Source organism: Aulonocara sp. 'chitande type north' Nkhata Bay, linkage group LG23, assembly GCF_057382095.1.
Source record: "Aulonocara sp. 'chitande type north' Nkhata Bay isolate Kocher_YH1m ecotype deep benthic linkage group LG23, A_spYH_male_GT1.1, whole genome shotgun sequence".
In the NCBI taxonomy this organism is placed as follows: Eukaryota; Metazoa; Chordata; class Actinopteri; order Cichliformes; family Cichlidae; genus Aulonocara; species Aulonocara sp. 'chitande type north' Nkhata Bay.
The window spans coordinates 36,236,723-36,258,534 of record NC_141365.1 but is presented as its reverse complement, the minus strand read 5'-3'; the positions used below and the strand labels follow the sequence as shown (position 1 = coordinate 36,258,534).

At 39.5% G+C, this 21,812-nt stretch overlaps 2 protein-coding genes across 4 annotated transcripts in view; one reads left to right on the top strand and one right to left on the bottom strand.

Annotated features, from left to right (window-relative positions):
• Positions 1-21,812, top strand: part of LOC147302346 (gamma-aminobutyric acid receptor subunit alpha-5-like) — a 46,091-nt gene that overhangs the window by 9,832 nt on the left and 14,447 nt on the right. For both annotated transcript variants that reach the window (XM_086283492.1, XM_086283493.1), the window contains exons 6-7: positions 3,379-3,461; positions 15,477-15,620. In XM_086283492.1, the coding sequence (XP_086139618.1) occupies positions 3,379-3,461; positions 15,477-15,620 (227 nt within the window). The remainder of the gene's footprint in view (positions 1-3,378; positions 3,462-15,476; positions 15,621-21,812) is intronic.
• Positions 1-21,812, bottom strand: part of LOC147302347 (gamma-aminobutyric acid receptor subunit beta-3-like) — an 87,649-nt gene that overhangs the window by 63,436 nt on the left and 2,401 nt on the right. The window lies entirely within an intron of this gene.

The window sequence follows — 21,812 nt, the reverse complement described above, 5'->3', positions numbered from 1 at the left end:
TGTATACAGCAGATTAATACACTCAATAAACAGAGGTGCAGACATACTGCCGTTCACATAACTGCACATTATAAGACATTTACACACGCCCCGCATTTTTTCTTCAGCAACATGCATGGGTGTCAATGGAAGCTCATCAGTTTTCTCCTCTAAATGCAATTGCGCACCGCATCATTTGAAAAGCATTACTCAGCGGAGAAGCGGCCGGGTTTACAGAGCAAATTTCAATGCATTTGTCTCCATGGATAATTCTTAAAATGCCACGTCTGTCAGCACACCGCAAACTTAATGCATTATTATCATTATAGCCAGATACCAGATAAGCTGCTACATCAGCTGTATGGAAGCTCTGTATTACTCACGCAGGGAGTGCATTGCACACCATTGTCATTAGGTACAGCTCAGTTGCCATTATCATTTGTGCTGATGTGCTGCTATTGCCTATAGACTCTCTGACTAATCATTTGAACATAACACCACACTCACTAATATGTTATATGAATTGTAATGGCAGGTTCTTATCAAACTGTATTTTTTACGTTTTAACACTTTCAACTGTTCTTCCTTTGTTATTTTTCACACCTTATATTGATTATATAACTATGAAACACTCTCAGAATTATGGGTACAGTGAAAGTCCCTGTCCATCCGTCCACATTGATGTTACCCGCAGGGCTAATTAGTGGACCTCAAAGTATCTATATGTACTTTTCTGATGGCCAGAAAGTAAATATGTGGTCCCAAACTGTAAAATTGAAATATTTCTACCATTTCCTCTGGCGTTTAACATCCACCAGAGTGCTGAGGCACTTAGGGTTATGGCTGAGGTCACACGTTTATGAAGGGGCATAGTTTAAAAATGTAATGATTTTATTGTTTCTACTAAATTGTCACCAGCTGTTTAAAACTGGTCTCTGTCATATATAAAACAGGGCACAATAAGTACCCCCTGCCAAGGGTATGATGACAGTACCTTAGAGGGTACCCTCCCCAGTGGTTTATGTATAAATAAATCTGACTTACATAATTTTGCCAGTAAATAAACTAGTACTGTGGTACTAGAGTGAGGGACTATATTAAATCTCCAAAAAGTTGATTCTGTTCATCTGGACGTAGCGTTTTGTGGGAGAAACGTTTCGTCACTCATCCAAGTGACTTCTTCAGTCTCAGCTGACTGCAGGTTTCCCCAATCTTATAAACAGTACATTTGCATAATGACTGAAACCAGCCCACTGAAGGAACAATGGGCTGGGAGGTCAGTTCCTTAATCTTAATTCTGCAAATTCTCATGACCATTGATCAACAACCACTGACCAAAACCCACTGATCACAGACCAATGATTAATGGCCATGAGTACCGTTCGGAGACAGTTGGGGAATGGCTGCAATCACAGCATTGTACGATGGCCACTTAAAGCCACGCGTCGCACAGAAGCAGACCAACACATGGCCGCTCACACGGCGATGGGAAATCGAACGTTTCTGGTATGCCTGAGCTTGCAGAAAAGTTGGAGAAGTCGGACAACGTATATTAAAGTATTTCATTAGCTTCTATGGTTAAAATAGTTCAGATAGCCTCTTTCAGTGTCAAATTCTGAGTTTTTACTCCTTCTATCAAGAAAAACTTTTAGCCGAACAAGATTTTTCTGTTCCCAGTACAAAAGCAGACTAGCCCACAAACATCCGACAGTTGCTGGAGAGGTTTCAGGAGAGTTAGCAGGTTCTTCGGGTTACCCCCCCCCCCTTGTAGGATATACAAGAAGTTTTCAAAATGTGCCTTTTAGTGTGACAAGACAGTTGGTGTGGCATTGTGCCTTGGTGGTTAATACAGCATAAAGCTCCTGGACTCTCTGGCTCTGTTGTCCGACTTCTCCAACTTTTCTGCAAGCTCAGGCGTACCAGAAACTTTAGATTTCCCATCGCTGTGTGAGCGGCCATGTGTTGGTCTGCTTCTGTGCGACGCGTGGCTTTAAGTTCAACCCCATGCCTGCCTTTAAGGCATGCAGGAGTCAGTCTAATCCGTTATTTAAACTAGATCCGCAATGAGATGCCTGGCTTTTGACTTTTAAAGGCACCGAGTTAGACTCTGTTCTCTTTACAGCCATCCTGGCTAATGGGGCTACATGAATAATTAGAACATGGTATAATAGCCGACAGCCATGTTCTCATTTATTTATCCCAAAGACACTCTTTCCTCTTCCGCGCAGAGAACCCTCGAGCTGTGTCGACACAGTTGGATGGTACTGCACTGATGTGGAAAGCAAACCGAGCCCCCACCCCCACCGCCACGAAACATTCGCCTTCGCTAGGCCCAGAAGTGCAGAAGTGGCCTCCTGTCCCACTTTGTTCTGCTTTGTTCACCTTAATGATATAATTGGGAAACCTCCTGCAGTCGCCGCATACTGTACAGGCAGGGGGTACTGGAGCGTAAAACAAAAACACGTCCCGTGTGGATTGCGCGCCATCCTCAGTGACACATTTGTCAGAAAGATTATAATAGAGTTCAGTTAAGAGGAAAAATAGCTGCTACTCTGTGACTAATGTTGAGGTATGCATGAGCGGCTAAAGCAGAAAACAAGTAAAACGAGTCATTTCATCTAAACGTATGTTTGTGTGCACTTAGTTTATCCTTCATTCAGCTCATTAACCTCATTGTAGTCACATCACCGCTGTGCTGTTATTATTTGTCATCACGCAAAGAGTGGAACTACCCAGAGGGATTTGATTTAATCTGGGACAGATAGCTAAAAAAATAATTATGTTTTGTGTGTTGTTGGTTTTTATGCCTGATTTAATTAATCTGGCTGCTCTTTCAGGGCACAGAGAGGTGTCGTCACAGCGGTTGAAGTGATAACGCCATGTCTCGGATGACTGTGAATACCCAATAACAAATAAAACATTAAAAAAAAACTGTCGTTATGTTAATTGAGGATTTAAAATGAGTGGAAGGTGACTGATGAACATCATCAAATCATGCTAATGCTCTCATTTGTTTATAATAAAAATGTGTTTGCCTTAAGGTCAGTTCAGAAGAAAACAAAACTGAAGCAACCTCAGTTTTTTTTTTCTTTTGGTGGGGGAACAACCAAGCCCTCTGACCACCAGGTGGCAGTATTGTCACTTGTGTGCTAAGGGAGAGTTGCTGGATTTGCAAGTGATGAGAGTACACCACCATTTTACTGTTATGTGATTAATTTCCTGGCAATTTCACCTACTGATAGCACTGATTAAAAAACAATAAATATCTCAAACAATGTGTGTTTTCAGGTCCCTTCTATTCTGTATCTCTCCCTTTATGATAGATAGCTGAGTAAAAGATGTGATGCACCCCATGTTACACTATAAGTGACTTACTGTGTTATATATGTTTTGTCTTAGATTGACCATATCAGCAGAATGCCCCATGCAGCTGGAGGATTTTCCCATGGATGCCCACGCCTGCCCTCTCAAATTTGGCAGCTGTGAGTAAAAAAACAAAAACAAAAAAGCCCTCCTGTGAATGTCGATCCCTATATTTATTTTCCTGTCTGCTAATCCCAGCTACTATGATACACAGTGGAGATTTTCCAGTCCAATGCAGCGTTTTATGCTAAAGTTTAATCTCAATTTAAAAAAACAAAAAGAGGCTCTGTTTATTTTGGGGATAATTAATTCACTCATTATCGAGATTATCAAGATTGCTGAGTTTGCAATCCACGATTTTCTTTTCTTAAAGCAAGACTGTAAGACTTTTATTGAGCACAAGACTTTGGCATTTTCCATTATACCATACTTGTCACTTTTGTCTGCAAAGTTTTTTGTCTGCAAAAATAAACTAAATGCAAAACTTTTAGATGTATTAAGTATTATCTTTAGGTGCAATGTAGAGCTAAATGCTGAACTTCCACAGTACATGGAAAGTAAGTTTTGGCATACTAGACATCTTAGCAAAGAACCAGTTGTATCTTGACTTTTTTATACTTTCTTGAGAATGGTAAATGGCCTGTATTTGTATAGCGCTTTACTTAGTCCCCCTAAGGACCCCAAAGCGCTTTACACTACATTCAGTCATTCACCCATTCACACACACTACACACACAAGCTACATTGTAGCCACAGCTGCCCTGGGGCACACTGACAGAGGCGCCCTAATAAATAATTTGTTTCCATTTCTTTAGTTTAATCAATAGAAAATGCAAAAGGTAACACAGTTTGATGTATAAAAGACCATTTTTGATTCAATAAGGTGATTCCTAAAAGACTATAAAGCAAAAATGTGGTATATCTCAGCATGGTGTGCAATGTGTCCTTAACACATTTGAGGAAACTGGACAAATGGAGGAACAAGAAAAACTGGAAGGAAAAGTCAGCAGCATACAAACAGTTTTGTAGAGTCACGAATCCCTAATTTAATATGTTTGCTTCAAGTTGTTGTCCGTATGTACAGAGGTGTTCAGGATTAAGCTACAATAGTCAGTGTCTACAGCCATCTGTAAAACATACTGGTGCCTCTGTCATAGTTTGGGGCTGCAGTGAGGCAGTAAAAGCGTACCGAGATAGAAAATCACTCAGTGGAACACTAGCAGTCATTGATTGGCCTCCTCAGAGTCCGCACCTGAGCATTGTGGAAGCATTGCAGGATCAATTGACAGAAAATGTAACATAAGGCAACTAACATCTTAAGATGAGCTTTGAATGTCCCTCAAGAAGCCTGGAGAGCTATTCTTAAGGATGTCCTCAAAGACATTAGAAGAAGACGTTCTTAAGAAAGCTCAGGATATGTTTAAAAATAATAATGGTCTCTCCAAATATTGACTTTGATATATATCTATATATTCGTGTCAATATTGAACCGTTCGATACAGTGCTTTCAGTTCGGTACGCATATGTATCGAACAATACAAAATTTTTAATTTATTTTATCAACTTTTCTTCTGACGATGCTGTCTGTGCTGAGCGCTCAGTGGATCTGCGCTCGACAGTGCAGCCTTGGCAGAGTAGTCGAATGCAGATTCACTGAGCGCAGGGCAAGCTAGCGAGACAGACCAAATTCATGGGCTGCATCCTCCTGAGGCCGCATTTGTAGACCGATTACATCACAGCGCCGAAGGCTGTCCAAATTCGTAGGCTGTGTCCCAATTCAGGGTCTGCACGCTTGAAGTCCGCATTTTAAGTGCGGTTACGTCACCGCCACGTGACGACGGCTGTCTCAATTCGAAGTGTACTTCAAATGCATACTCCAAATGCGCCGTCGATTCCCCCAAATATCAAGCGTGATCCAGTGCACGCTTCGTGGTCCCTTATATCCCACAATTCATAGCGCGGCGGTGGGTGTGGATAATTAATACAGCAAAAAAATACGGCAGAAGGGAGCGGCCGAAGAATGAACTGTCAAAAGTAATTACTGAATATGATGTCACTTATTTATGTGCGAATGTTTAATAGTGAAGACATTGCAAAACATTGCTGTTGGCCACATGTCGGCAAAGTTGTGTGACATTAGTGATGCTTGTACTTTCAGCCTTAACTTTGTTTTAAAGCCCCCCCCTCTCTCTCTCTCTACATATATATATATATATAAAATATATATAAAATAATAATCTGACAATACTATAATATTGGCCATATTATATTTACATTACCACAGTGAGATGATTTTAGTCTCATGAATAACATCAGCTAATTGTTATTTACTAACTAATCTTAAATGACTGTTCAGTACAGAAATGAAGCCCAACAATCATGTTTTACAGTCCTGTGGTCTCAGCCTCAGATACTCAACTAATCAAAGTGATGTCATGACAAAAATGAATGACCAACAAAACATTTTTCTTCTTCATTTATGTCACATCTCCTTTCTCCTTCATGTATGTCACGTTTCTCGCAGTTAGTATCATGGTTGCTAGGCAACCTGAACAGCGCGACGAAGGCTAGACCGTTCCCTTTCACAAGCCTCTCACTTCCGCACTTCTCGTACGCACCGTATGTAGTACGCGTAGTGCGCGTACTTCAAGCGTGCAGACCCTGAATTGGGAAACAGCCGTAGACTCCTTCGAATGCAGCCGACAAATGCTTCCTCCTTTTCCCCGAATTTGAAGGATGGGTCAGGTGTGTCCTTTGTGGCCTACCATATCCCAGAATTCATAGCGCGGCCCAGCCAAACTCCAGTTTCCAACAATGGTGGCCACTAAGAAGTTGTAAAATTACTCTTACTAATCTTTCTGGGTCACAAAATAAACTTTTAACATATTTTCAGGTGAGAAAGTACCTGTGTAAACATGAAATATGTGCTCGGTTTATCGAGATATCGCATATTTGCAAAAGTGCTTCGACGTTTTCGGAGACGTCTGCTACCCACCAGCTCAATAGCTAGTCGGGAGCTCGAGGGTTACTGAAGCCACCGAGAACGGCACAACTCCCGGCACATCATTTACAGATCACCGCAGACTTTCGCTACTCAGGTTAAACGTAATATATAAACCACTTAGACAACCTAAAAATGTTATTGTTTGGCTTTTTCGGTGTTTTGTTTGTTCGTGAGTGAATCGGTTTGGCTGAGATTAAAGTTATTAGATTAGATTAGATAAAATAAAACTTTATTAATCCCTCGGGTGGTTTTCACACAGCTGAATAATTGTCAAACAGAAAACTGATTAAACAGAAGTATGAGACAGTTGAGAATTTACGCCAGTGTCCTGTTATATTTTAGATAGCAAGGAGCAGTTTATTAAACTCCACCAAGACAGCGGTGACGCTAATCAGAAGGTGACGCTAATCAGAAGGCTAGACCGTCCATTTTCCCCAGCTGTTTACTTCCGGCCTACCCTGAGGACCCGGCCTTTGCGGTACGTGGGCCGGGTCCTCAGGAGGATGCAGCCCATGAATTTGGACACGACCAGAAGTTAAGCTCTCCTTGCAACATGGCAAATTGAACCTCCCCCACCCTCATTCAGATCTGGCGTTTGGAGCTATTTTTGTTTTCATGTGACGTATGACCCTGAAGGTAAGCGCGTCATGGACAAAAGTAAAACAGTATGTTGGATGTGCCACGCAATGCTCAATTACATGGGTGGGAACTAGTGTGTTAGCGCAGTTTGCTCGTTAACGTGTTGACCGTCCAGCCCCACGCACGGGGCGATCCGCGGTAGCTCGTTAACGGAGATTTGCCGTGTTGTGGCGTTAAGGTCATTTCAACGAGATTAACGCTGACAGCACTAGTGGGAACACAACGAATATGACTGCACATTTACTCCGACAGCATCCTAGTGCAAAGACAAGTGGAAGCAGACAAAAACAACAAACACGCATGCTACAAACTTTACCCGAGTCATTTAGACAGCCGTTAGCACATGATTCTCCTTATGGGGACCTGATATGTTTAATGTGCTGCTGAGAATACAGCCCAGAAGAAGCGGATAGTATAGCTTTTAGTTTGGAAAGAGCCATTTCTCTGTAATAAACTCTCTTTTCCAAAGATGAAATTACAAAATTACTTTGTTGTTTCAGCAACATTAAATTTAAAAACTGTACTTTTGAGTTGAAATATATATTTATAATTTTAATAAATGACAAATTAAAAAGGCATGAACATTTATTTTTGTATCGAAAAAATATCGAACCGTGACACCAAAGTATCAAACTGAACCGAACCGTGAATTTTGTGTATCGTTGCACCCCTAATATATATATATGTGTGTGTGTGTGTGTAAAGAAATGAGGGATGGCTCTAGACATACATTTGCACTGCACCCTATATGCAGTGTTGGGACTAACGCGTTATTAAGTAACGCGTTACAGTAACTACGTTATTATTGTGGTAACGAGCACGGTAACTAGTTATTATGCCAAAATCAGGAACGCGTTACTCGTTACTGGGATTTAGATAGGGTCGTTACTCGTTACTTCGTGTGGTGGCATCGCGGAGTTTCCACAGATTCAGTAACATTAGCAAGTGGTGGAGGCAGCAGGTGGATGAAGGAAAAGGGACGCAGAAGGAAAAGAGACCCGAGGCGGCCGCCGGTCCAAGTGTGAACTGAACTTCAGGTAAGAAGTTATGACCTGCAGTCTCTCTGGGTCAGATATGAACCAAGTTTAGGTGGAGTTTATTTTCGTTATTCTGACTTTTTCCGTACTGCGTGCTAGCTAGCATGACGGAGTTTGTATACAGCTGGGTGGTGCTATGAAGTTAATGATGTTGAACCTTATTTTGTTCATAAGTTATTAGAGTTGCCAACCGTCCCGTCTGGTATTCAGAGAAAATATTACGCGTTTCTTATTGAGGTGAAAAGGAACAGTTTGTCCCGTAATTCAGCTACAATGAAAAAGGCACAAAGCTGGAGTTATTCTGTGTCTTTGCTGCACAGCTGCCTCTTCTTCTTTCATTCTCCCCCCTCCCTCTCCCGTTTCTACTTCAATCATGAAACTGATCAATGATCAGCTGATCGGCTCTCTTGTTTGTTTATCGCCCACTTTGCGCCGAAAGAGGAAACCAGCGGATGTCGCGCTAAACAACAGCAGAATTTTTAAGCTTGATCAGCTGTTGTTAGAATTTATTTAATATTAATTTCTAGTATCAGCTGATGTTTGCTGGAGCCACAGCTGCAAAAAAGCTGCTGGTCATGATATGGTTTGGTTATCTGGTGAGAGGGAAACATGAAGATGAAACCAGGAGATGTCCTTACTGGATCATCAGAGCTGAACAGGTGATGGAGAAACAGGTTTACCTTTTAGATGACATGAATGAGTTGAAGGGAAGTTATGAACTGTTTCTGAGAGACAATTAAATGGTAAATGGTCTGTATTTATATAGCGCTTTTACTAGTCCCTAAGGACCCCGAAGCGCTTTACATATCCAGTCATCCACCCATTCACACACACATTCACACACTGGTGATGGCAAGCTACATTGTAGCCACAGCCACCCTGGGGCGCACTGACAGAGGCGAGGCTGCCGGACACTGGCGCCACCGGGCCCTCTGACCACCACCAGTAGGCAACGGGTGAAGTGTCTTGCCCAAGGACACAACGACCGAGACTGTCCGAGCCGGGGCTCGAACCGGCAACCTTCCGATTACAAGGCGAACTCCTAACTCTTGAGCCACGATCGCCCAGGATCCTTTTTTAGGTAGCTGACAGCTGGTAACTGTGCAGGTGCGGATCTAGCAAAGTGTGGCCAAGGGGGCATGTAGGGCATTAACAGGGAATGGGGGGGCACAAAGAAATACTTTTCTTTCTTATTCTCATTTAAAATATCTAGCTTTTAAAAAATAATTATCTGAATCTTACAACAAACGATTGATAGATTGATACATATATACCATCAGAACAGTGTACATCACTGTCACAACAGTGTTTGTTTTCATTCAAAGGCTTTATGATTTTTCCTATAATGGTGGGCCAGTTTCTAGTCAAAATGCCCGGGCCAATTTTCTTTCCCAGTCCAGCCCTGTATGCAGCTCATCTGCAGTCTGGTGTTACCTACATCTTCCTATTCAGAAGGCAGAATTTCTGAGTTCTGAGTACAATCGAAAGCACCACGACTGCAGTTTTTGTGTTGGATGTAAAAGGCGCACATGACTCTGTGACGTAGGCTAGAATCATGGCAGCAGTCAATGACGGTCCAGGCGTGGGATTTCTCTCGTGGAAATATGCACGTTATCATATCCTTTCTATTGGTAGGTGGCACAGTGCACTTGTGGCAAGTAAGCAAGCTAGAAGACTGGCAAAGTTATGGAAGAAACACATTAACAAGAGAATTCTGAGTAAAACCAAAGTTACTTTCCCTAGTAACTAGTTACTTTGAAAGTAACGAGTAACTTGAAGTAACTGAGTTACTTTTGAGAGAAGTAACTAGTAATGTAACTAAGTTACTATTTTAAAGTAACTTACCCAACACTGCCTATATGTAATTATTATTTAGCTATAATAAGCTAAATGCTATACTACAGCTGTTTAGCAGTTTGTTAGAACATCAAATCAAGAAAACTCAAAGTCAGTGAAAAGACTCAAGCATATCAGTTACATAGCTGAAGACCTACTAAAGATGTACCTAAACTTTATGTTTTAGCTTTCTGAGTCTATATTTATGGCTCTGTATCGACTATTAAAAACTTCAGAAGGGAAGAGATTACCGAAGTCCTCCTACGCTTAATTAGGTTAATGACTGGAAGGGTTGTCCCCAATGCCCTCTTAACTTGACGCCTTGTCTGTGTGCCCTCCCAGCAAGGACGCATATAGAAGCTTGAGTGGCCCTGTGGGTATTTAAAGACAGAGCTGGCCAAATGCCACACCTAAGGAGCCTGTTGTACTAAAGGGATGAGACTCCTGGATTTTCAGTGAGATGCAGCCCGCCCACATTCACCACGTAAAAGAAGCACAACGGATTGCAATCCAATTATGGAAGCTGCTGGGCTTTCCCATGGCAAAATCTAACCTCTCCCCCTGGACTACCCCACAGGTAAACGGTGTCAGTGTGCAATAACAACAGGCAAAGGTGCTCTTTCATCGTTCCATGTCATTATAACTACACAATGCATTGCTAGATCTAAAAAAAGAAAGTTTCTGATGTTTCCTGTTTTTACCATCACATTCATTTTAATGAGCTAATCATCAACGAACCAATGTTCTCTCGGTTTGTTTTCAGTTGCAGCTACCAGAAGCTTTAGTTAAAGCCATCACCAGCTCGCAAACTAGCTTTCACTTGATCTTGTCATCTTGCTATCTGGTTTTATCTGTAACAGAGTGCAGTAGGTGGATATTAGATATCTCAGTAACCTAAAGCTTTACATTTGCTTGTCGTAAAAAGTCTAGATTTCAACTGAGTCATTTTTACCTGATAAAACCTGTAAGTATTTTGCTTTGTAAAGCAAATAGCAACAACTTCAATCACTATTTTCCAATTGGATTAATGCATGACAAGCACAGTCCTGGGTCATAGTCATGAAAGTCTTAAACCTATTTTCGATAGGCCTCTATATCCTCTCCCTTTATAACATTGTAATGATTTGTCATGCTATTAAAGCATGGAGGTTTACTGTACACTAAGTCGTCCTGGGTAAAGGGTAACTAATCCCTTACTCTGACCTACTAATTTAGCTTCTGTACGGCCTTAAGCTCTACAGTTCTCAAGTATACACTAAGGATATACACTAAGAGGAGTAATACTAATCAGTAATCAGTGGGCTTATAGTCTATTTTTTTATGTAGTACTTCTCAATTCAGTTAAGTTCACCAGCACTATATGACTTCAAAACAGTTTAAACAAGTCTGCAGAATTATATACTGGAGACCATTAAAGACAATAGAGCTATAAAAAGATACATGATGAACTGACTAAAAAAACAAGACAGTTCTGACAGTCATATAGCATCTGCACCAAGGGCAACAGAGACAGAAGAACAATTGCCAAAGAAAACTACTTTCTGCAAAATTGCTGTGTGATTACCATAATTGACGGCTCTGTGATAGAAAAAAAGGCCAGTCATTTGGAACTTTGCAAAGCTGGTGTTTATGGATAGGCGGGTGTTTAGAAATTCCTCGTTCCATGAAACGGGGCATAAAAATGCAGATGATGATGTGAGGTGCACAAAACCTGAGCCCCAGAGCGGTGGGAAAAACAATCAAGCGTGGTCTAACGACTTAGCCTGCCTTCCCTTCAACCCACAATGATCCCACTGAATGGCAGTGAATCATTTTATGATTGTTCTCCTTCTTTGAGCCTTTATATATTCTAAGATATGAATCTCTGAATTATTTCTGTAATCCCACCAATCAGAGCTCAACTTCGCCTACTCTGTAATGACAGCCTGTTGAGCCAAAGTTTGACCCTGACCTCTAGACTGCCACCACCATTCATATGATGTTACTTGTCATTTACTCAAACACCTATAATTACACTTCGCAAGCAATATTTTGTAGTCACGACAGTTTCTGACTACATGTTGCTATACTTGTCTAGATATAGGCAGTAAAACAATTCCTTCCTTTTTGTTGGTGCCAGGTCTCACATAAGCCCATATGGTGCAAATAAATCTCACACCAAATAAGGGGAGGCATCAAATTGGAAAAATCGACTAGGCTAAATATCAGCCTTGTTCCACATTTCAGCAATGTAAATCAGAGCACTCAAAGTAAAGTAAAGCATGCAGATCTCAGGATCCATGGGTGTGCTGCCAAACTGCATTTACACATTGGCGACTTAATTCATTATTCAATCAATTATGTTAGACATGGAAATAGGATCAGCCAGGTCCTAATGGCAAATCAAAGTCTTTTTTTATTGTTGCAACAAATACAAAGAGAGATGATTTACACGAGCAGTGATAATCTTATTAACCAATAATTTCCGGTATAGTTTTCATCAAGGACCTTTTTTCAGACCAAAACAAGGCAATAACTAACTAAAAACTAATGCACGAGAAAAAAAACCTATGATGAAAAGTACTGACCCTTTCATCAGCAAATAAACGAGATGAAAATATTCTGGAGAGATGAGATTCAAGTTGATGCTCAAGTTGGTCTGCCTCATATTAGAGGCCAGTTGTACTGCTCTATCAACAAGGAGCTGGTGCTTTTTGCCCTCTGTTTGTATTTCTAATGCCTTTCTGACTTGTGCTTATGTGTTGGCTCATGTGCCTACTCAGCTTGGTGGCTACAATGCCAGAGAGGAACGTTCATGTTTAGAAAAAGTAGGTAATTGGGTGGTCGTTTGATGGTGAAGGTCGTTCATGACTAGGATTGTTCTTTCCTGTCTACCTGTGCAACCTCTGTAGGGTCCAGGTATCATCTCATGCTACCAATAGAGAAAGCGACCCTAGTCAAATCAAAAACTAGTGAACAGTCAGAAAGAAGGAGGAGGGAAAAAATGCCAGTAGCCTCGAGCTGTAAAATCATTCCTGTTTGGGGGTTGTGTCATTGTTGCCGCTTTGGTGCACCAGTGGTTCATTTCATTAACACCAAAGCAATTTAAACTGATTAACACCCCCCCTCTCCCTCTTAACTGACCAGATCTTTATCCCCATAAGTTTAACTGACTTGATGCTATACTCTGACAGGATAGAGTTAACCTCAGTGCATGTCTACAATCATCTGTAAAACATGGTGGAGTCTCTTTCATGGTTTGGAGCTGTATTTCAGGCAGTGGTGTTGGGGATGTTTCCAAAATTGATGCAATTGCGAACAGAACAGTTCCATCAGATTTTGATCCACCATGCTATACCACCTGGAAAGCTTCTGTTTGGCAGCAGCTTCAGTTTTCAGCATGACAATGATCACAAACACACTGTCAATGCAGTAACAGCATAATTGGATAGATGAACACACAATACAACACTATCAGGATGGATTGGCCTCCCCAGAAATCGTCATGACAGAGAACAGAAGAAAAGGCAGCAGAGAAGCCTGGAGAACTATTTCTGAAGACTACCTGAAGAAATTACAAGAAATCTTGTCTAAGGAACTTTAGGCTATATTGAAGAATAAAGGTGGTGATGTCAGCTGTGGACTTTCAAACTTGTTTAGACCTTATAAGCTGTATACTGTACATTTCAAGAAATTGCTGCACCTATTTCCCATTTCCTTAGCTAAATATGCAGAACAACGGGTTGCTCAAGGCTCTTGCATAGTATTGCTTATATACCTTATATGTACTGCAGGTGATAGCTGAAACAGTCAACGACAGCACAAATGGGCTAGCTGACAGTGAGAACCAATAGGTTAAACATCTAGCTAGCTAACTCCATAACAATTCAAGTATCTTTTTAAAACAACCATAAAGGAGCTCTTTATGAGACAGAAAGCCTACATGTATGATAACTCACCACGCCTGAGCTGCTAATATCTGCCTAGCCTGTGCATCCAGCTACAGAGAATTTTCAACTAGTTTTCACCAGAAATAAACTTAAGTAACATAACTGATGGAATTAACATGCTCCTCAACCTTTAAATGCTCAGTTACTACAGTATGCGGCAAGTATTGCTTTTATTTGACGTGTATGCCCTACTGAATATTGATTTGTCAGTAACTTCTAAGGGAAAACACACTTTGCCTTTTGAAATTGTCTGCTTTTACTTTCTTTAATAATTCAGACAGCTGCACTTAGAGTGTGTGGAACTGCAGTAATTTATGACTCCGACTGAGCTGTAGCTGCTTTTGCTTCACCCATAAGGAAAGAGCAGCAAAGCGTTAAGCGTAAAGTGTTTAGAAGTTGGCAGAGGTGCACTGTGTTTCCTGCCAAAGTGTTTAGCTTTTCCTCTGCCTAATGAAATTCACCAGTAATCCCTTATCGCAATCTAACTACCCTCCAATTAAAGGTCTCGGCCTTTGGCCTGACCATGCCCAATTTTAAACACTACATACAGTCTGGAGCACTACCCATCTGCCAAGTGAACACCTAGAATGGAAATACTCAGGTCAAGATGTGATCTGCCGGCCTACTGTTACGCAAGAACAACCCAGGCTTTCAGTTGTGTTTGTGATAGTCAGCATAATAAGTTGTTTTAATGGAATTTCAGCTCTTCTTGTGTTGTATTAATAGATTTAATGTGCATAATTGTCTTTTTCATGCCTCCAGAAATCTCTTGATGAGGGAACAACACTTGGCTGCACCAATTTCACCGTGCACGCCTCTAAAGTTGTTTATCACTGCCAAAGAACTAATCACTGTTTTCTGTCCCCAGTATGAAATATGCAGCCTTTGGAAAGCATCAAAAGTAAAGAATAAATGCAAAATGAAGGTGTCTAGTGTAATTGGGCCCTCCTCCCTCATTATTTTTCCTCTCTGCAGATAATTCCTCTCCCTGTCTCCCACCTTAAACTTTCTGCTTCTCAAATGCTTTCCATAGTATTCGCCAATCTTTTCCAAATCTTGACATGACCATGATTAAGTTTTTGTTTTCTCTCTTTTCCTTTCACCATTTTTTCCTCCTCAAAGTTGTTGTTAGTTTTTTTTGTTTTGTGGGGTTTTTTTTTTTTTTGGGGGGGGGGGGGGGGGGTGTTAAAAGAGGGCCATGATAGATCAATGTTCAGCTATGCTGCAGTATTCAACATGAATCAGTGTAATAGCCAGAGATGTTACACGGTTTTCTCTCTGTTTTCATCACAAGTGTGATGCAACACATTTTGGTTAATCTGACTCCGTCTGGGTCCGGCTGCTGACAGGGAAGCTCACCCCTGACCCAGAAATGTGGTTTAAACAAAAGTAGACTAAAAAATCCCCCCCTCCAGCACACACGCACACACACACATTTTACAGACATACTAGACAAATTCTGCTCTTGGCCTCAAGCCTGCAGTCTAATCAAAAAGTGCTAGAGAGGCTCTGCATCAGCTCCACACACGGGGAGCTACACATAATGAGTGATGACAGGGTTGTAACTCACTCTAATATGTTAATAATCTACTCTGCTGTAAACAAACAGGGTTTCACTTCCACTTTGAATGTCATCATATTAAGAGCAAAACACTTAAATCAGAATAATCTTTCCTGTCTGTCTCTCAGATGCCTATCCTGTGTCAGAAGTCGTCTACACTTGGACTGAGGGAGCTAAAGAATCTGTGGTGGTGGCAGAGGATGGCTCCAGACTCAATCAGTATCATCTTGTTGGACAAAGTGCTAACACAGAGGATATACACACAAGCAGGGGTATGTGCTATTTTAATAACTCTGTAGTAATAATATTAACAGCAGTGTGCTTCTATTGCTAGTAGCAAAGTATTAAGAATGGATGGATTAGTGAAATAAGTTGTGGCAGAGATAAAAGTAATATACTTAATCCCAAATGATGGAATATTTTGTGATATTAGGGGAAAAAATAGAGATTAGGTAACACAGCAATATAAGAACTGGAGCCCCAGTAGACAGTTACTGTATAGGATACATAGTACAATAAAAGCAAAAATAGGATGACTTAACTATTACCGTTGAACACAAATACAAGCTGTCAACGGGACAAACACTACACCACTCATTAATAAGGATAGAAATATTCAATAATTTTCTAATTATTAACACACACAACAAATCCAATACTGCTTACTTGATCATGCTACAAATTACAGGAGTTTTGTAAAGCTTAGTTTAACCAATAGTTTAGTTTAACTTAGTTTAGCCCATTTGTGTAGGCATGTAAGGATACTTACATATGTTGCTGGTGTTAATGCAGTTTAGCTACGCAACAAGCTAGCAGTTACTGTTTCTAACTCGAGTACTGGTTATTAGTGGAAGATTGTATTCATACAAACATAGTATTACAACATTGTCTACATGTCCACATTTAATATGGGAACTTTATTTCTTCATCATAACTGTGGTGATACAATGGCAAGCTAATGTTAGCTTCATCGCTTCAGCTAGCATCACAACAAAACTGTAAATATTCAGTGGCATCAAAACTGTACCTATGAACTAGGTTGTTTTGAACAACCTATAAAATTTATCTTTTGGCAGGAAAATGGAAAAATAAGTAGAGTGATTTACTGAAATATTAGCAAACATAAATGAAAATACAGAATAAGGCAAAAACAGAGTATGCATAAAACAACAAGTTGAAAATGTCAAATATTTGGTATGAGCGCCTTTATTCTTCAACATAGCCTGAACTATTTTAAGCTAGCTTTCTTTATGTAGTCTTCAGGAATAGGTCTCTTGAAGAACATTCAAAGCTTATCTTTGGATGTTGGCTGTTTTTGGTTTGTTCTCTGTCATGACGCCACTCTGCTTAATGTTAAGATAGGGGCTCTGGGGAGGCCAATCCATCACCGATCATGTTCCATTGTGTGTTTATTAAAGCTGTTGCCAATCAGATGTTTTTTAAATGTATTGTTTGGTCGATGAAAATCTGACAATACTTTGCTGCGCTCATCATTCTATCATTGAGAAGATCCCCAATATCACTTGCTTGCTTTGGAGCAAGTGGCTGCTTTTTGTTCAGGCTTTTTTGTCCGGTGTGTTTTATCGATGACTGTAGGCACTTACACTTACACTATTATGTTGATTACACATAATAATGACAAGTTCAACTGAAACCTTTAAATTTGCTTGGATTCATCACAACATAAGACACGTTGAAATAATTTTGGGTCCAGTTTTTGTAAAGTTTGGCCCTTCTTTTCCTCAAAAATGGCTTGAGGCTATCCTTGACACTGGCAAACAGCAAATGGGCCAATTTCCATGTTGATTCTGTGAGGACATTAAGATGGTATTCATGTCCTGTTCATCTTCTTTTGTCCTACACTTGTCTAGTTTCCTTAAAACACAGTGTACGAGTGTACGAGTGTACGTGATGTAACATTTGGCATTTTCAAACACTTTGTGTTTGAAAAGCATCTTTTTACAAAGAGCCCAAACATACCATTTAAAATGAGTTCATTGATGACCCATCTGTTTCTATTTGTGTTAGTTGTTTTTTATTTATCGGGATTCACTCTTCGTCCATAAACCTCAACTACTGTACAAAAACAATTAAAACCATATGATGTTATAAACTACTTGTACCATCTGTTATTTAAGTAATAATTCTGAGTTAGCTCTTTTTTACAGGTGTAGAGACCTTTGTCAGCATATTTGTTTACCATCAGAGCAGATTTAATGAAACAGATGCAACTGAAATGCCGACGTTTAGCTTTAATTTAAGGATTCGGACAAAAATATTGCATCAGCTGTATTTATATACAAACTGCCCTATTTTCTGGAGCTAAAATATTATTGGGGAGTTGACTCTGGCTTATTTCTGTATTTTTTCACAAGTTAAGCAGGTTAAAGGTCCAGAGATGATTCCAAGTGTGGCATTTGCATTTGGAAGTTGTTTCTGTGAACTGAAGCAAAGGTTGAAGGACCTCTTAAGGCAAAGAGAATATTCTATCCTTAGACTGGAAAACAAACATATCTGAAAGGGAGCAGAAACTTGTCAAATCAGCAGTTCGGCTCTTGCTGAGAAAAAAAGAAAGCATTGGAGAGCTCGTCAACAGAAACAGGTCCTTAAATCCATAAAAGACAAAAGTGGTGGATGTTGGCAAGATCATTTCCACGGGAAAGACAAAAAAACCCCCACAGGATGCACCAAGTGTGGAAGTCACTGCATTGATTGCAAGATGCAAAACATTTATGTTTAGCTAGCCACGCTAGCTTGCTGGACAGATGAAAATACAGCAGAGCTGGGAAGAAACAAAAGGAAAAAAGATCTAAAATGACTCATAATCTGAATAAAGTAGAGACAATTTGATGCAGGGGTACACATAGCTTCCTATGACACTAGGTCACAGGTGTTTGTTGGTGATTTGACAAAACAAAAGTGTACTGAGCAGTGTGTGTACACACTGAGCGACTTGCAGTCAAGTTAACTGGATGTCATCTCAGCGAACAGATGAACAATGAGCCAGACCATGCTGACAAAAGTAACCCAGGAGATTTTGAAAAATATAAAAAAAAGGTGGACTATTGTGCAGGCAGCAACTAAACACTGCTACAGTAAAAGCCTCGGCGGGAAACCTTTTCTCTGCTGATTGGCCACGGATTCCAGACTTCAGGAAGTCATCATCAAAGGATCACGGACAAAGTTTAAAAAAGATTTTATTACGATTATATTAAATTATTGCACTACATTTAATTCTCTAAAAAAGGGACGGTACATAAGAATGTAATTAGTTCATTAGTCAAATCTATATTTTTTCTTAACCCCTTAACATCTGGATTTAAGAGGTTAAATTCAACTTTGGGTTAATTTAACATTGATTGTTCAACTTCAAATATGTTGTGTTGTGTACAAACATTATGAAAACTGTGCCACTGTTCAAAACTTTTTTTAAGTTATAAAATTTTTAAAAAATTGTTAATTATTTATTATTTTCATTAAATAAAGAAACCTCAATCAGAACATAGTGCAAGCATTGCATTGTGTATTTTTCATTAGCACTGAGGTGAATTATGTTGCACGGTATGAATTAGTTAAGGTGATGTAACTAATTCTAGATTAGGGAAGATAAACACTGTAGGGAGAAATGGATGTGCTGCGAGGTGGAGAGGAAATGTGGGAAACATTATCAGTAGTTAAGAGTCAATGAGTGGAGGCTAGTGCAGAGTAGCCTATCCCTCTCACAACCAGCTGTCTACAGGCTCGGACAGCCCTGTCAAACAACACTTATCCCTGCACACACGCACACACATAGAAGCATGCGCGCACATGCACACATACACAAATCGAGAGAGACCTGAGTCCTAGGGTTAATCCCCCATCCAACCACCCATCAGCTTTTGCATAAGAAGATGACATCACAGCTCAGTGAGGGATTGGCTGGGTGTGTCTGTGTGTTTTCTGGTGTGTGCATTTGTATATTTATCTTTGTATCAAATGTCGTCACTGTGACAGTCACACAGCAGGGTCATTGTGACAATAAGCTGGAGGACCAGAAGTTACTTCTTTATTGTGGGGGTTAGGACTTTAAAGTTTTTAGGCTTTAAGGTGAAGCGTTAAACCGGGTTGCTTTTACAGGAGACATTTTACTTTAAGGTGATTATACAGGAAACGATTTAAGTGAAAAAATAATCATGATAATAACAATTTAGGTCTTTGCCAAGCTAGAGTAAAAAAAAAAGTGTGTGTGTTTGTGTGTGGCCTTTGTGCATGTTGGGATTGGACGGCCTCACTTTGACATGTGGGGCTGGTAGGGTGTGGTGTGGGTGTTGAAAGTCATCTGCTTAATACTCTTATGTAAAACCAAACTGTAATACACTTTCCTCTAGTATCTAGTAGAACCGTTATTAAAAGTGTGGATTTCCCCTCCTTTTTTTATTTGCGTACCACAGCTCTTTAAATATTTGCTTGGTGACTCAATGGTTTAAGTGAAAGGCTAAAGCTCTTGTTGGTTAAAGGACTGATGACTGCCTGGCTAGTAGGTTATAACACTGAATGGTTTGACATGTTAATTAATGTGCTAGTTAATGGTAGAAGCTAGTAGCTCACAGAGTAACTGCATGTTTATTTCTAGGATCTACTAGGTTGAGGGTCAATTTTAGCCCAAAAGTGTAGATGACACTTAATTTGAAAGGTAAGATCTTAAAATTTCAACAGCTTAGCATTTGGTTAAAACAAACCCAGCTCTAACCCTATGACAGGTGGATGTGAAGAGGTTAAATGGTGGCTTCTTGCAAATGTGAATACTTTTGCAAGAAGCCAAGAGTTACATAAGTCTAGTTTCTAACTGCTGCACTGAAAAGCATTTGGTTGACTACACTGTAAAAAAAATGTAATATAAAAGTATGTTACTGTATATTTTACAGTTTTGTACTGTTCTTCTAGAATATCATTAAATATACATAAATAGGTTGTGATTTTACATTTCAAATGTAAATCAACGTAAAATCACTGTAAATGTAATAAAACATAATTTTCTTGTTTTTTAAATGTATCTGTCTGTACATATGCATATTTAGATTGTTAAAATACATTCACAAATGTATCATAATTTCACAAATATTTGTCCGTTATTTGAAAGATTGAACTGTTTAATTCAAATGTAATGCTATGGAAAAAATAAAATGATTCTTAACTTTTTTTACATCAAATAATAATTATTATTATTGTTATTTAGGGCAATTGTGGCTCAAGAGTTGGCAGTTCGCCTTGTAATCAGAAGATTGCCGGTTCGATCCCCGGCTCGGACACTCGTTGTGTCCTTGGGCAAGACACTTCACCTACCACCTACTGGTGATGGCCAGAGGGGAATTATAAAGTGGAATTGTAAAGCACTTTGAGGGTCTCAAAAAGCGCTATATGAATGCAATCCATTATTATTATTTAAACCAACTGTTAACTGTATATTTCTGTACATTTAAGTATTATTATTCATATTGCCGCATTCATTGACCTTGTTTATAGGTAATTTCATTGGTTGATCACATTAAAATGTACCTAATTTAATGTTTAAAAGCACTTGAAAAAGGCAAAATCCCATGTAAAATTAGGGCAACAAACTGTATTGTCATTACTGAAAATAACTGTATTTTCATGAGAAAGTTATTTTCTGTTATTTTCTGTTATTATTTTGGCGCCCCAGCTGCCAGAATATTACTGTTTTTTTTAGGATTTTTTTTTTTTTACGGTGTAGTTGATTCTAGAAACCTGGTTTAAAGACACAGTAATGTAGTTACAGTAAAAGGAAAAAAATGGTGAGAAATTCATCCACTGTACATGGAAGCTGTTTCACTGATCTTTACAAACCTGTGTTTACATTTAGGGCCAATTACTGAGTTATGTGCTTAACCTGTTAATATCCACCAGGTCGCTAGCAACCTGTTTTTGACTTAGAGTTTAGTGTAGGTTTAGCCACATGCTAAATTATGTGATTTTCAAAAATTAGTAAATGGTCTACTTCAAACTATTAAAATTTGTTTAAAGCATCTCCATTTGGATCATTTTTTGTTTGCTTAGTTGCATATTTCTGCCACTAACACCACCCAGAAAACCCTAAAGCAGGTGTAAGTGATTTGAGTTTTTGAACAAATATAAACAAATCACTTGTACTTGCACAAAAATTGTTCTAAAATATAGCCACCCAGCCCCCAACTTAACATATAGAGGGCTGAGGCTGGATGTAGACCATGTGGCTGTGCACATGGGTGTGCAAAAAGTCAGAGCAAACCAAAATAGCACAGTATCTAAATTTCTTGTCAAATGAAGTTGTAAGAATGTCGCATCATCCAACCCTTTGGAGATAAATTAATCCAACCGATTCCTTCTCATATGGCTGATCAGATATAAACAATATATACTCTAAGTATAATAACTATGATACAGTATTTATGTTCATATGTTGTATTTGATAGTACTAATGATATTAC